We start from the raw sequence: 14779 nt of genomic DNA, 5'->3' as shown, positions 1-14779 counted from the left end.
GCTGTAGCTGTCCTCACCAGCTCTGTGGCCACCCTCTCCATCGCTACGGTGAGCACCTGTCTTTGTCTTTCCAAGGCCTCTGGAAGAGTGGAGTTCTTTTATTTCTGCTGTTTCCTCTCCAAACTGGACACAGGCTTGTTCCCATGTTTTTGTCTGTCCCTGTGTTGTGGGAACTACTCCAGTTGGGGCTGCACAAGGATGACAGAGTATCTCTGCCCTCAGATGGGGGCTCCCCAGTGAAACTGCTGCTCCTCTCACCATAGACAGGGAATCCCTAAGGATGTGACCTGGGATTCCTGGAGAACAGGGTTGGGCCTCACCCTTTAGACATGACTTCCTAAGAAAAAAGATTTTTCTCCCCGCACTGAGGATGGGGTTCATGTCCCCTCATCCTTAGGGCATCTTCCACATCCACGCTCAGTGTGCCCACCTTGCCTTTCTTGGGATGTGTGGGGCCCAGAGGGCCCAACTAGCTGATAAGCAGCCATTTCCGGAGAGTACAGGCGACTGAACCCATAAAAAGGTGATTGAGAGAGCTGTGGGCTCCACTTCCAGAGACAGCTCTAAAAATAACACCCTTGGCCATCTGTCCTGAGGGTGGAAGGGCTGGCCCAGAACTAGGGGCCTGAACAAGAGGGTCCCTCCTGCTCTCATGGGCTGATGCGAAGTCTGGAAGCACTGGAGGATCCAGCCAGGGCAGAGTAAGGGAGCTGGAAATGTTCATTGCAGACTTCCTTGTAGCGCTCTTTTTTTCCTGTTGGAGGCAGGTGGGTCTGATGGGGTTGGTAGACCCCATACTTACTTAGCTTCCCTTCCCCTCCTTGCATGCCTGACTCCTAAGCCTCACAGTTGTCTGAGATAGTAAGCCTTTCTGTCCATCATGATTGGGTGGGCCTCTCCCTGGGGTCAGCCTCGGCTCTTTTCTCTGGTTTGAATCCAGGGTGACCTTGGCTGTTGCTTCCTTACCTCTCAGAGCATTAGTTTCCTCATCTGTAATGTGGGGAGAAACTCAGCTCATTGTGTTGTTGTGCCTGAAATCATGTACTGCCCAGTACACAGTAGGTGCTTAACAAACAGGAGTCCTTTCCTTGGTGAGGATCTTTGACCCTGAGCCCAGTGGAGATTGTAACGGGCTAGGGATGGTGGCATGTTGTTGGGCATTCCTGGCATCACTCAGTCCTGTAAGACACCAGTGCTCAAGTGACCCCTGGATGGAAATGGGGGCACATTGCCTTGCAAGGGGTCTGTATACCAGGCCTGCTGGACCTGAATGTGTATATGTCAGGCTGGGTGTACAGGTGGCTGACTCAGCTGCTTCTGGGGAGGGGACTGACCTTGGCCTCCTCCCACCCCTCTCCCAACTCTTGAACAGAGGGAGACATAGTGGAGTGTCCAGAGGGGGTCCCTTCTCCAAGATTTCACAGACAGCAGGTCAAAAGCCAAGATTATAGCTCCCATCCTGCCTCCAGTAGCAAGAGGTTTTCCCCACAGGTCCTGTCAATGTATTATGGAAAAGAGGCTTAAAAGGTTGGCTTTTGGAAGTAGTGGTCATAAGTCCCACAGGCTGGAAAATATGGATCTGGACTCCTGCCTGTATCTCCTCTCCCCAACCATGGACAAGCTAGGAAAGAAGGAGTGTCAACCCTGGTCCTAAGGGTCTTCCCAGGAATCTAGACCAAATGGTTCACTTCCTCAGGAGGCTACACCTGCTGTTGGGGTGCTGAAGGGTGAAGATGGGGTTCTGACTAGGCATCCTGTCCAGAGGTACCCTGAATCCAAGTGTTGGGGGGTTCCGCCTTGGCTCCTTAGAGGTGAAGACATCACTTACTGTCTGAAAGTAAGCTCAGCGATCTGCCCCTGGGTGGAGTGAGGAAGGAGAGCCCTCCCCACTCCAGTTCCCCTCCCCTTTCAGACCAGCATATAAGCCCCACACGGAACGCACTGAGCTGAGGAGGCCACAGCTCCACCTGTAGAAGTCCAGCCCTTCGGACTCCTCTGGCCTTCCATCTCCTGACCACTCTGCCTCTGGAGCTGTTGCTGTGAGTGGCCTGGGACCCAGCAATGGTCTGGTCGGGGGATCCCAGGCTAGTTCGTGGGGAAACTGAGGCTAGCAAGGTGGAAACGGACTGAGTGGTGAGAAGCTGGTTTAGAAGGGGGTCAGCGGAAGTGGGAAGGAGAAAAGCCGGGGAGTCCCTGCTGCCAGCATAGCCTTGTTCCTCCATCTGCCCTTCTGGTGGAGGCAGGCAGGGCTTATGCCCTTTTAACAGATGAGGAAACTGAGGCCAGAGATGGTGCAATGCCTGAGAACACACAGCCAGCAGGCGGCCAAGTCTTGGTCGGGAACCAGCCCCAGACAGGTCGCTGAAGCTTCGGTTAGATGGCAACCTCTGCTTCCCACTTCCAAGTAGGTGCTCGGACTGACTCTAGTGCCTCTCTCCAGATGATGTCGGGGCGCAGATCGTGGCCCGCCATGGCCACAGTGCTACTGACCCTGCTCGTCTGCCTGGGGGAGCTGGTCGACGCCTACCCCGCCAAACCCCAAGCTCCGGGAGAACACGCCTCGCCAGATGAGCTGAACCGCTACTACACCTCGCTGCGCCACTACCTCAACCTGGTCACTCGGCAACGGTGAGAGCGCGTGCGGGGTGGGCGGGGCCGGGCTGCCACCAGGGGCGTGGCCAGATACGACCCCACCCATCTCTGGCTCCGCCCTGCAGGTTTGGGAAACGCGACTTTTCAGAAGCTCTTCTCTCCATACTGCTCTTTCCAGATCGCGAGGACCCGCCGGTCAAGTCGCGGTAAAAGCGCCCCGCCGGACGGCTGTCCCCTGAGGGGTGGCCTGGTCTTCCTTCCACCCTATCCCCGCCGCCTAGTACTTTTCCCCAATCTCGCCTACCCTGATCCGACGCCGAGCTTGGCTCCGTATGACTCCTTTCCTTTTCCTCCTACAGGCCAGAAGGAGCCTACCTGTGGTGAAGACCCCGACGGCCTCCAGAGAGAGATGTGCTAAGACACCAACCCCATTTCCATGTTTGCTCCTGACCCCGGAGCCTGGATTCCTTTCAGGGCTTGCTGGGTCTGAAGTCCTTCTTTGGGGTCCTTATTTCCATTTCTCCATGTCCCTGCCCCTGGGCTGGAGGGCCAGATGTGGTCCTTCCTTGATCTCTAAATAAAGTGCAAATTTCACTGAACTGGAAATGGTGCGTTTCTACATCTTGTCTCTTGTCCTTCGTGGAGGTGGCATCCAGGTGGGAGTGGAGGGTGGAGGGGAGAGAGCTGAGAGGATAGAAGATGACGCCTGAGACCAAAGGAGCCCGAGGCCAGGGCTGGGGTGGAGTGAGGGGCCCTCTCTGCTCTGAACTAAGAGAAAACGCTACCCCCCAGCGTGAGGAGTGGAAGGCACCCAGACAAGGGTCCTCTGGCGCTCTAGTCAGGTGGGGTGGGGGCAGGTTGAAAGTTCTTCCAAAGGGTTAGGGAGGAGCAGGAAGAATTGCTGCTGGAGGGTGAAGGGTGTGGAAAGGAGCAGGCTAGGCAGCCCAGGAGAGTAGCTGGGGACAGAGCTGCGCCATCCCCCAAAGAGGGAAGTGTCTGGAGAATGGGCTTGGTACCAACACCCCAGGTTACCCCGAGGAGATGTATCACTAACCCTGGGGGCTGTAGTGGCTGGGAGTGGAGATGGGACCCCAGCTGGGGCTGTGGAGGGAGAGTCATTTGTGGGGTGAGATGGGTGTGTGTGCTGGGGGAAGGGGTCACTTCCAACACCCCCATTGCCTGAGCAGGAGCAGTGGGAGTGTGGAGGCTGCCCTTGCTCTCCGCTGCTTCCCTCCCCTTTCTGAATTCACACTCAGGAGATAAAGCACCAAGCATGGTGTCCTGGGGACAAGGTCATGAGAGGGATGCCCTCCTGAGGTGGCTCTGGGAGAGGAGCCTCAAGCTGGCTCTGCCATCGGTGGAGGAGAGGCCCCTGGTCAGACACCACCTGCCCTGGGGTCCCTGGGGTTCTACCACCTTCCCTTCCCTGCACTGCCCTCTAGTCTCCAGAAGATAGGGTGGAAGGGGGCGATGGAAGCAGGTCGAGAGCCTGGTCAGGTCACAGGCCTTGTAGACTCCAATGCTCTAAGCCTTTGGCCTGGCCACTCCCCCTGCTGCAGATCCCTTTTCCTCTCTTCATTCTGGAGATCAGTTTCAGGGTAGTGGCTACCTCCTCCCAGAAGCCTGCCCTGATTGCTTGGGGGTGGAGTTAGTTCTCTCTGGTTTCCTCTTCCTACAACAGTCTACCTTCTGAGACCTACTTTCCATCACAGTTCCTCCTGTCTTCTCTCCTCTACTCTAACCACTCCTCTACTCTAACCATTCTAATCAGTTGATCAAGTCCCCAGCCCAACCCCAGGAGAGGTAGGATGGGACCATGCGATGGCTGCTACAAACGTTGGTTTATTTTGTGGTTGGAGGTGTGGGAGGATGTGAATCTGTGTTTGTGTCCATGGTCTCCTGTCTGTGGGTCTTTTGGGAGAGCTGTGGTCAGTTTGAAGCTAATAGAAGAGACCCCTTGTATAAATTATATGGCCACAGACAATTTCTGCCCAGCTTGACATGTCTGGTTCACCATAGGTGACATGGGTTTGCTTCAAGTCCATGGGGGATGTGCTGAGAGATGATTAATCCACTGCTGATCAGACTCAACCAATGTTGGAGCTGGAGGGAACCTTAGATGTAACACTAATGACGCCAATATCAATAGGTACTTTAGAAAAAAAAGGGCACTTACTGAGAATTCACTTGTGGTGCAGTGGTTAGGACTCAGCACTTTCACTGCAGGGGCTTGGGTTTGATCCCCAGTCAGGAAACTAAGATCCTGCAAGCTGCGTAACACAGCCAAAAAAAGCACTTACTTATATGTTAGACAATAAGCTAATTGTTTTACATACATTATATGGCCACGGTATTGATCTGGCTTTTAAACTTGAGATGTAATTAAAAATTACTTAAGGAAGAAATTTATTTCTCTCTTACATAAAATGCAAGTTTCATCTGGGGCATTGGCAGCTCTGCTCCATGGGGGTGTTAACAGCCCAGCTGCCTATTCTGTGGTCTTCCCAAGCCCTCATCTAAATGACTGAAGATAACCCATCTGGCTCATAGCTGCACCCCTATTCTAGCCACTGGGAAGGGAGGGAAGGAGAAAGGGTAGTTGTGCTGGTTATTGTGCTGTATAGCAAGTTATCCTAAAAGCAGCTCTATCTTACACCATGAGTCTTTCAAGGGCAGGAGCCCCACAGTTGCTGCAGAAGCCTCAGAGACAAAAGACTGGATTCGAGTCCCATTTCTATCATTCACGGACTGTGTGACTGGCCTAGTCATTTCATGTCATTGCATTTATTTCTTTACTAATGAAACAGGGATCCTCAGACCTTAAATAATATTGGATTGGCCAAAAAGTTCATTTGGGTTTTCCCATAAGTTTATGGAAAAATTCTAACAAACTTTTTGGCCAATTCAATAATATTAGTTCACCGTTTTAAGGCTCAGAGAGATGTAAGCTGCCAAAAGTCACGCAGCTAATGAATGTCAGAGCTAGTGAGTAAGAGAGCTGAGTCTAGAGGTCAGCTTGACACAGCCTGGCACATGCTTATGAATATCCCCCTTCTTTTCCTTTCTTCTACTCACTCCGAAAAGTGAAAGTGTTAATCACTCAGTCATGTCTGACTCTTTGTGACCCCATGGATTGTAGCCTGCCAGACTCCTCTGGCCATAGGATTCTCCAGGCAAGAATACTGGAGTGGGTTGCCATTGCCTTCTCCAAGAATATTGGAGTGGGTTACCGTGCCCTCCTCTGGGGGATCTCCCCAACCCAGGGATCGAACCCAGGTCTCCTGCATTGCAGGTGGATTCTTTACCATCTGACCTACCAGAAAAATCCAAGAATACTGGAATGGGTAGTCTATCCCTTCTCCAGGGGAACTTCCCGACCCAGGAATTGAACTGGCATCTCCTGCATTGCAGGCAGATTTTTTTTCCTTTTAAATTAATTTCTTTATTTTAATTGGAGACTAAACTTTATAATATTGTGGTGGTTTCTGCCATACATTGACGTGAATCAGCCACAGGTGTACATGTGTCCCTCCATCCTGAACCCCCTGCCACCTCCCTCCTCACCCCATCCCTCTGGGTTGTCCCAGAGCACCAGCTTTGAGTTCCCTGCTTCATGTATGGAACTTGCACTGGTCATCTATTCTATATATGGTAATATACATGTTTCAGTGCTATTCTCTCAAATCATCCCACCTTTGCCTTCTCCAACAGAGTTCAAAAGTCTATTCCTTACATCTGTGTCTCTTTTGCTGTCTTGCTTATAGGGTCGCCATTACCATCTTTCTAAATCCCATATATATGCGTTAATATACTGTATTAGTGTTTCTCTTTCTGACTTACTTCACTTTGTATAATAAGTTTCAGTTTCATCCACCTCATTAAAACTGACTCAAATTTGTTCTTTTTTATTGCTGAGTAATATTCCATTGTGTATATGTACCACAACTTCTTTATCTGTTCTTCTGCCAGTGTACATCTAGGTTGCTTCTATGTCCTAGCTATTGTAACCAGTGCTGCAATGAACATTGGGGTAAATGTGTCTCTTTCAATTTTGGTTTCCTTGGTGTGTATGCCCAGCAGTGGGATTGCTGGGTTGTGTGACAGTTCTGTTTCCAGTTTTTTAAGGAATCTCCATACTGTTCTCCAGAGTGGCTGTACTAGTTTTCATTCCCATCAACAGTGAAAGAGGGTTCCCTTTTCTTCACACCCTCTTCAGCATGTATTGTTTGCAGACTTTTTTATGGCAGCCATTCTAACGGTGTGAGATGGTACCTCATTGTGGTTTTGATTTGCATTTCTCTGATAATGAGTGACGTTGAGCATCTTTTCATGTGTTTGTTAGTGCAGGCAGATTCTTTACCAGCTGAACTACCAAGGAAGAACTCACTCCTAACCCATCTCAAAACGGCTCTGACACTGTTTCCTTCCAACCACCCCAAGGGAAAAACTCCCTTCCTTCCACACGCAGCCCATATGTGACCCAGAGCCACTACCTGACCCACGCCCAGTTTTTCTTTCCTCCCCATTCAACCATTCCTCTCCTGCAGTAATTTATTATATGAATTGGTTTAGCCTGTCTCTTAGAAAGAAAAAAGCCTTCCTCTTCAGGAAAAAATTGAGCTGTCAATGACAGGATTTGCTTTTGCAGGCACTGTGGGCAGGGAGGACTACTGAGCACTCCTGAGCCTTCAGGGGACCATGGAGGCAGATGGACTCCTCATAGTGGACAGAACCCAGGTTTCAAATTAATGACCTGAGCCCTTAGTTGGGCCTGAGTTGGGCCTGAGTGGGTGGGACAAGGACCCCAGGTGTGTGTGTGTGTGTGTGTGTGTCAGAGAGAGAGAGAGAGAGAGATGAACCTCAACCCAAGGGTTTCCCTAGGGAATGAGGGACCCCCTGAGTTCCTGATAGCTGGGGCTGGCCATCATTTTCTTTCCCTGCTCCCTTGCTGCTGCCAACCCAGTGTGAGAATAAGACAGTGGCCTAAGAGTTGGCCCAGGCTGCTTTGGAGGAATTTTTGGAGGGGGCATGTAATGCTAATCACATTCCTGCCTTCACAGTCCCGTATGTGGGGACCACCTTTGCCCTGTGACCTCAGGTGTTTCTGGGGTCTTCCTTTCCTGGTCTCACTGCAGCCTTCACTCCATCCTAACACTGCCCAGTGGCCACCGTCCCTGTCCCAGAGAGCGTGGGGTTGGGGAGGGGAGGGGGACCACTTTCTCTTAGTCTGACCTTGGTGCTTCTTGAAGCACAGCTCCATGGCAAGCCCTGGGAACAGATGAAGGTGAGTGAGAAGCATCACCCAGTCTGGACGTGGCCATACGTTTGAGAAAGCGCATCCACTGCCCACTCCTCCTCAGTTGTCACAGCGTCGCTGAGAGGATCCAGAAGAAGAATCTCTTGTTCGCAAAGGAGAAAAATGAAAGCTGTAGGTTCTGCTGACATTGTAGAGTAACTGTCATTTTTGTAGGCGCTGACAAAGCTGTTTACCTCTGTGACAGGACACAACTATAGATGGCCTCAGCTTTGAGCCAATCCCCAGATCTACAATCTGGCTGCAGGCGCTGGGACCTGACCTGGGTAATGGCCATAACCGGTCCCACAGCAGCTGGAGTCCTGTGGGAGCCCAGACCCTTTGTACTATAGTTGGAGCCTGGCGCCCCCTGGTGGCAGCCTGCAGCTCCTGCCGGGCTCACTAGAGGCCCGCCTATTGGGTGGGGTGTATGTGCTAAGTCGCTTGAGTTACGTCCCACTCTTCGCGACCCTATGCACTGTAACCCGCCAGGCTCCTCTGTCCGTGGGATCCTCCAGCAAGAATACTGGAGTGGGGGGCTATGCTCTCCTCCAGGGAATCTCTATGACCCAGTGACCAAAGAAGCCATATCTCTTATGTCTGCTGCATTGGCAGGTGCGTTCTTTACCAATAGTGCCACCTGGGCAGCCCCAGCCATTAGGAGACCAGCCACTAATTCATCAGCCTCATTTTATCAAGTTGCACCCCGAGGCCCAGAGAAGGGCCAGCAGGGCTTTTGGAGACAGAATGACCCCCATTCTGCTTTGTGGAATTGGGTGGAGCGTTATTGCTCTTGTTGCCAGAAATCAGAATTGAGAGGAGGAAGGTAGAACTCTGGGAATTCCTGAGCCTTCCTTTATCCTCATCACCTTGAGGAAAAGCAAAGCTTAGATCTGTGCAGCATCACCTCCAGTCCTCATCCCCATCCCACCCTTCCCCTGGTCCTCTCCCAACACAATCTTTTGGTGGTGTGATCTGAGATGGAAGAACCTCGGGGGTGAGAAGTCCCTTGCCCACTTCTAGGGCTTCATTGAGTCATTCAGACACAGTCAGTTATGCTCCTACCCTGAGCTGAGGAGGGAGCCAGGGGTGGGGGAAGGGACGCTGAGCAGGGAAGACTCAGAGGCTCCTGGGACCAGGGCGGGGGGTTGGGGGGGTTGGCGGCGGCGGTGGTTTGCTGGCACTGGTGGGCTTTGAAATCTAAGTCAGAACTTGAGTCTTAGACAGCTGTGTGACCTTGGGCTAGTATCTTCGCCTCTCTGAGTCTCACGTTTCTTAGTCGAAAAGTGGGAAATTATAGCAATACTTTAATAGCCTTGCTTAGAAAAAAAAAAGAGCACAGATTTTGGAGTTAGACTTTGTTTCAAACCCTGAATCTCCACTGACTAGTTATGTGGCTTGAGACTAGTTACTTAATGTCTCTGAGACTCAGTTTCTGAATCTGTAAAATGGGTTGTTGTAGGAACTCACTGAGGTGATTGAGCTGGGAGCACTTTAGAAAATTCAAGGCTGTACAAATGATTCTGGTTTTTATCTTTATCTTGGAATGGAGGCACTGGGAAATGGCTGCCAGATACTGGCCTCCCTGCCCCGTCTCCCCTGAACCCAGGAATGAGAACAGGCACACCAGTTCTCATTGTGCATCTATCTGCTACCCAGGGAGAGGTTTCTCCCTATCCGGGTCCCCACTCCTTTCCACATTCTCCAGTTCCCTGAGGCATCTCTCCCGTTCCATCTTGTTCTAATCACAGATGCACAGGAAGTCCTGAGTCTCCAGCCTTCATCCCTGGAGTCTCAGAGCCACAGCCTCAGTCTTCTGCCCGGAGGGAAGCTGCTTGAGTATTTGGGTTAATCCTGGTGAGACAGGCAGGGCTGTTCCGAGTTCTGCAATCAGAACCTTTCAGTTATCCTGCATTCCCAGGACCCCATCCTTCTTGAACTTGCTCTGGCGCCCAAAGGCAGATGGGGGCCTACAGGAGACTGATCGTGGCCCACATTTACTCATTATGCTGCCAGTGTGACACCCACAACACTGCCCTGTCCCCTTCCTGTCCCTGGTCCTGGTGCTGGCGTTGCAGGCACCAGGGAGATGGTGGGAGGAGGGGATGAGGGCTGGGGAGGGACAGAGGCTGACAGGAGGCGGGGACTCGGGGGGCTGAGGACTATAAAAGGGCCGTGGTCAAGGACGGGGTGGGGTCCATCCAGCCCAAGGCAGGCACTGATTTGGTCCAGCGCCCACTCATTCAGGACTCAGGGTAAGTGGGCTCAGCCTGCTCCTAGCTCTGGGGCCGGGGGGCTCAGAGGGGCCAGGGGTGGGTTGTGTAGAAGGATGTGGTGCTTTGCAGGGCTGGGGGCCTCCAGAGGGCTGAGGTCCTGTGTGGGTCTGGCTCTACACCTGGACAAATCCATCACCCTGGGAGAGCAGCCTGCTGGCTAGAAGCCTGCAGATGTGCGCCGGGCAGGGGCTGGTGGCTGTGAACACAAGTCCGTGTGTGTGGCCGTACCTCCTGGTGACACGGGCTGCGGTGTCCTCTCCAGGACCTGCGTCTGCGTGTCTACCCCTGGCAGAGTGGCTGGGGGAAAGTGGGGTGGAAGGACAGCACACCCACAGGCTGTGGGTTCACAAGTTCCTTCTGTGTGCCCCCACCCTGTAGGGGAGCTGGAGCACCCCTACTTCCCATAGCCCCTCCCCTCCAATTCTCACCCGAAGCTGCCTCTTCAGGGCCATGAGGCCCTGGGTGTCCGGAGTCCTGGGTCTCCTACCCAAGTCCCAACCTCCCGCTTCTCTGCTACACTTTTCTGCTTTGCCTAGGCCCTAGCTGAGCTCCAGCTGCTGTTCTGCTCTGAAGAGGGGGCTGGTGAGCTCTCCAGGGCAGGGTCTAGGAGGTGGGGTGATCAACTCCCAGTAGCCCTTTGCTCTGCCCCTTGGTCTCCAGGCTTGGAGAAATGGGTGATGGGCTAGGGGGAGAGGGGAGGGGTGAGCTCTATGCCCCCTCTATCTCCCTGATCCTGGCTCCTCAGATGGCTGCCGCGCACCGCTGCCTCTTCCTGCTCCTTCTGTCCACGTGCGTGGCTCTGTTGCTGCAGCCACCCCTGGGTGCCCTGGGAGCCCCGCTGGAGCCAGAGTATCCGGGGGACAATGCCACGCCAGAGCAGATGGCCCAGTATGCGGCTGAGCTCCGCAGATACATCAACATGCTGACCAGGCCTAGGTGAGTGTGAGATGGGGAGAGAGGCCCCGGCCAAGACCCCAGGCCCAGCTCCTTCCATGTTCTTCGGGAGCAGAGCAACTCTACAGTCTGGCTCGGGCCCCTGTGCCCTGGGCAGGATGGTGCCCAGGGGTAGGCATGAGGCAGGTGAACGTACCTGGGCATAGTGCTGGCCCCAGCTGTCTCTCCCCTCCCAGGTATGGGAAAAGAGACAAAGAAGGCACGCTGGACTTCTTGGAGTGTGGGTCTCCCCACTCAGCGGTCCCCAGGTGGGTTTTTTTCTTTGTCCTGTGTGCCCAGATGCCTGGGGCAGGAAATGGGGGTGTGTAGGACGGGGGAGAACAGGCGGCTGAGGTCTCCAGAAGGCACAAGGACTACTCACTCACACTGCCGTGTTTTGCCCTCTTCTTGCAGGGAGATCAGTACAATGGACTCATAATGCCACCTCCTGCTCCTCTGACTCCAGGGCGAGGCTGGCCCAGCTCTCCCATCTGCACCCTTGGCTCTGGCTGTAGCTTGCTCCCTGCTTCCATATTGGCTAAATAAAGCAAATCAAAGTTCTTAGCCTCACTCTCTCTGTGTCTCTGTGGACCCCTGGTTGGGACAGGAGCAGGCCAAATGCACAGGAAGAAAGGGGCAGGCAGAGAGAAGGGAACCGAGGGTGTTCTGACTGACCCAGAATGTCTGGAGGGTCATCAGAGCCATTTAATTCATCCTGTCTACTTCACAGAGGGGCAAGTTGTGGCCCAGCAGGAGACGGGGACTCCCCCAAGGTGGTTCAGAAAGTCAGTGAAACTTCAATCGTCCCATTTCAGACCTCTAGACCCTCCCAATCATTGGCTTGATGGCAGCCCTGCCCCCAGATGGATCCCCACCAATGTGTTCTTATAGCCTAGGCAGTAGATGAAGTGCTAGTTTGTACTAGAGAGAGTCCAGCCCAGAGGAATGACTGGGGTTAAGATGGTCATGGTTTACATCGGTGGCATTGGAATTGCCCTCCTTGGGGAGGTGAGAGGTGGGTCACTGTGCATGATGGGCTGAAGTGTGGCCCCTCACGGGCACAGCACACAGCAGAAGCATGGCCAGAAGAAGGGGACAGAGATGGGGAGGGGTCTGGAGATAGTGTCACGTGAAATTGTCGGGAAACTGAGCTTCTGTGTGCCAGGGGCATTTAACCCTCTCAACAACCCTGTGAGGGGGGAGATACTGTTATCCTCACTTTACAGAGGAGGAAACTGAGGCTCAAAGAGGTACAGCATTTTGTCCAAGGCCTGGCAGCAGATGGTAATCCAATACAGGGACACAGCATTGACTTGAGTCAGATGAACCTGGGTTTGAATCCCTGATCGGCCATATTCCCTCTATGTGCTTTTGGGCAGATCTATAACCTCTCTGAGTCTCAGGTTCCTCATCTGTAAAATGGAAAGAATGATAGGGTTGTAGTGAGCAGGACATGAAATGATACATGTACAGTTTTTAGCATGGCTCTTAACCCAGGAAAGCGCTCAGCAGACTGGAGCTTCTGAGGGGCAGACTTGCAGCCAAGCAGCTGTTTCCATGAAGTGTGGGAGCAGAGGGATGATTGGTCTTCAAACAAACACAGCTTCAGCTTACGGAAGAGGGTTAGGGTTAACTCCATGTGCCTACAGAAAAAGCTCCGGAAGGCAGACTTTCCTTGACTGTAAGGAAGCATCACTGAAGAACCAGAAAGCTGGGAAGAACATGCTCAGAGAGGCAGTGAACTCCTGGGCATTTAAGGGTTACTCAAGCCAAGTCGCAGAAGGGGAGGCTGCAAGAGGAAGCTGACCTTCCAGGGAGGAGGTTGGATTAGCTGAGTGATGGCCACCTCCAGGAGACCAATCTGTGGTCTGCACGCTCCAGTTCAGGGAGGGAGAGAAGCCGGACCCTGCCTGGGGAGGCATGGGCTGGGGAGGGGTCTTAGTGGCCTTTGCCAGCCCTCCTCTTCTCAGGCATCTGAGTAAGGGTGGAGGGGTGGGATGTGTGTCTATGTGTGGCTGAGAGGGAGCAACCTCATCTCTCTCCTCTTTTCCTGGCCCAGGAGCACCTGTGGATAAGGGATGGTCACGGTGGGGCTGGGAGCGAGAAGTGAGAGAATGCAAACCTTTTTGGTTCCTGGAATGCCTCCTTCTGCTTCTCTCACATGCTCTGCCTGAAGGGATGAGGCCTGTGGGTTTGGGGAATGAGGGGATCCACTTTCCTGGGCTCAGCACCTCATACTGAACACATGGCAATGACACCAGAGTCGTGGTTCCCCTCAAGTTCTGGCTGTGCAAACAACTCAAAAGTGGACCTAGTTCCTAAAAGTCAAAGGGCTGGCAAGGATGCCACACTGGGCAAGTGCATGGCTCAGGCAAGGGGGCATCTGGGAGGGAGGCTGGTTTCAGCAGCAGAACAGTTTGGATGATGGAGCCGGAAGTCCCAGAATTTTCTCTGGCCGCTAAGGGGATGGGTTCTGAGTGGGGAGAGGTGTAGATACTTCCCAGAGGCAGGAATCGGGACTCTACTCAGAACATCCCTGTGTGAGAGTTGGATGAGGATGGGGCCTCTGCCCCTGCCCAGGCCTCTCTGATGGCCCCCAGCTCCCAGAGGAGACAGCTTCTTAGGGACGGGCCTAGGTAAGCTCCTGCCCTCTCCTTGCTCTGTTCACAGCCAGAGGGGCTGAGATGATCCCCGAAGCCAAGGCAGGACTTAGGCTCGTGGGGGCGGGGTGGGTGAGTGCTGTTTGTTTGCAGGCTGGCATCACAGCTGCACTGCTCCGTGTAGAAACTTGGTGGGGGGCGGGTGTTAAATCTGGCTGGAGCCCCTCCCCGGAGGTTGCTGGGATCCACTTCTCTCAGCCATGCTCTCCCTCTTGGTTGCTGTTCAGTTGCTCAGTCGTGTCCAGTTCTTTGCGATCCCAGGGACTGCAGCACTGCCAGGCATCCCTGTCCTTCACGATCTCCTGGAGTTTGCTCAAACTCATGGCCATTGAATTGGTGATGCCATCCAAATATCTCAACCTCTGTTGTCTCCTACTCCTTCTGCCCGCGATCTTTCCTAGCATCAGATACCCCATGTCCAAAGGCAAAGAAGAAGCCGCAGCAAGATGGTAGGAGCAGCGCAATCGCGTTTAAAATCAAACCCTCTTGGCTAGGGCCTCCACAGCCGCCTCCCCCACCCCCAAATAGTGTAAGTGCCTGGGGTGGGGGAAGGTGGATGGGTTGCAGGAAGGAGGCGGGGAAGACTCCTAAACCCAGGTCTTTCCTTCCTACGGTAGAAGCTCCAGGAACCCCGCTTTCCCCTCCAAGGACAGGTCCCTTCCCGCCCCGGGCTCACAGAAGTCAAGGAAGCAACAGAGATTCCGTTTCTCTTTATTGTTCTCACTGAGGGCGGGCTGGGCAGGAGTTAGGCCCCCTCTCATAGTATAAAGAGGGTCGGTGGGCGGGGAGACTTGGTTGAGCTTCGGAAGTCAAAGCTCAGCCTGAAGAAGGAAGTCCCCGGGAATCCCCTGGGTCCCCCAAGCCTCCAGGGCTTCCTTTCGCTACCGCCCAACCTGCTCCCAGTTTCGAGGACCCCGACTGGGGCCAGCCGGGCCCAGGCTCTCCTACCTGGGGCCCTGGGAGGAGGCTGGTGGTTGGGGTTTCGCGGCGTTCAGCGGCTGGGGGCTCGTGGTTTTCGGTCCGGT

At 53.6% G+C, this 14779-nt stretch overlaps 2 protein-coding genes across 3 annotated transcripts in view; both read left to right on the top strand.

The window, feature by feature from the left end:
- Positions 1-3198, top strand: part of TMEM101 (transmembrane protein 101) — a 61137-nt gene extending 57939 nt beyond the window's left edge. The window contains exons 4-6 of one of the 2 annotated variants that reach the window (XM_070773589.1): positions 2441-2628; positions 2718-2798; positions 2952-3198. In XM_070773589.1, coding sequence (XP_070629690.1) covers positions 2441-2628; positions 2718-2798; positions 2952-2976 — 294 coding nt within the window. In that variant the 3' untranslated portion in view covers positions 2977-3198. Of the gene's footprint in view, positions 1-2440; positions 2629-2717; positions 2803-2951 lie in introns of those variants that run through there. The other variant, XM_070773590.1, reaches the window with a different exon arrangement.
- A 7708-nt stretch (positions 3199-10906) lies between these two features.
- Positions 10907-11533, top strand: PPY (pancreatic polypeptide). Its single transcript, XM_019980786.2, has 3 exons — positions 10907-11097; positions 11292-11363; positions 11509-11533. Exons 1-3 carry the CDS (start codon positions 10907-10909, stop codon positions 11531-11533), a joined length of 288 nt encoding a protein of 95 aa, XP_019836345.1.
- The last annotated feature ends 3246 nt before the right edge of the window (positions 11534-14779 follow it).

Source organism: Bos indicus, chromosome 19 (assembly GCF_029378745.1).
Source record: "Bos indicus isolate NIAB-ARS_2022 breed Sahiwal x Tharparkar chromosome 19, NIAB-ARS_B.indTharparkar_mat_pri_1.0, whole genome shotgun sequence".
Lineage (NCBI taxonomy): Eukaryota > Metazoa > Chordata > Mammalia > Artiodactyla > Bovidae > Bos > Bos indicus.
Note: the sequence above shows the minus strand (reverse complement) of the source record. Positions and strands in the feature narration are given on the sequence as shown.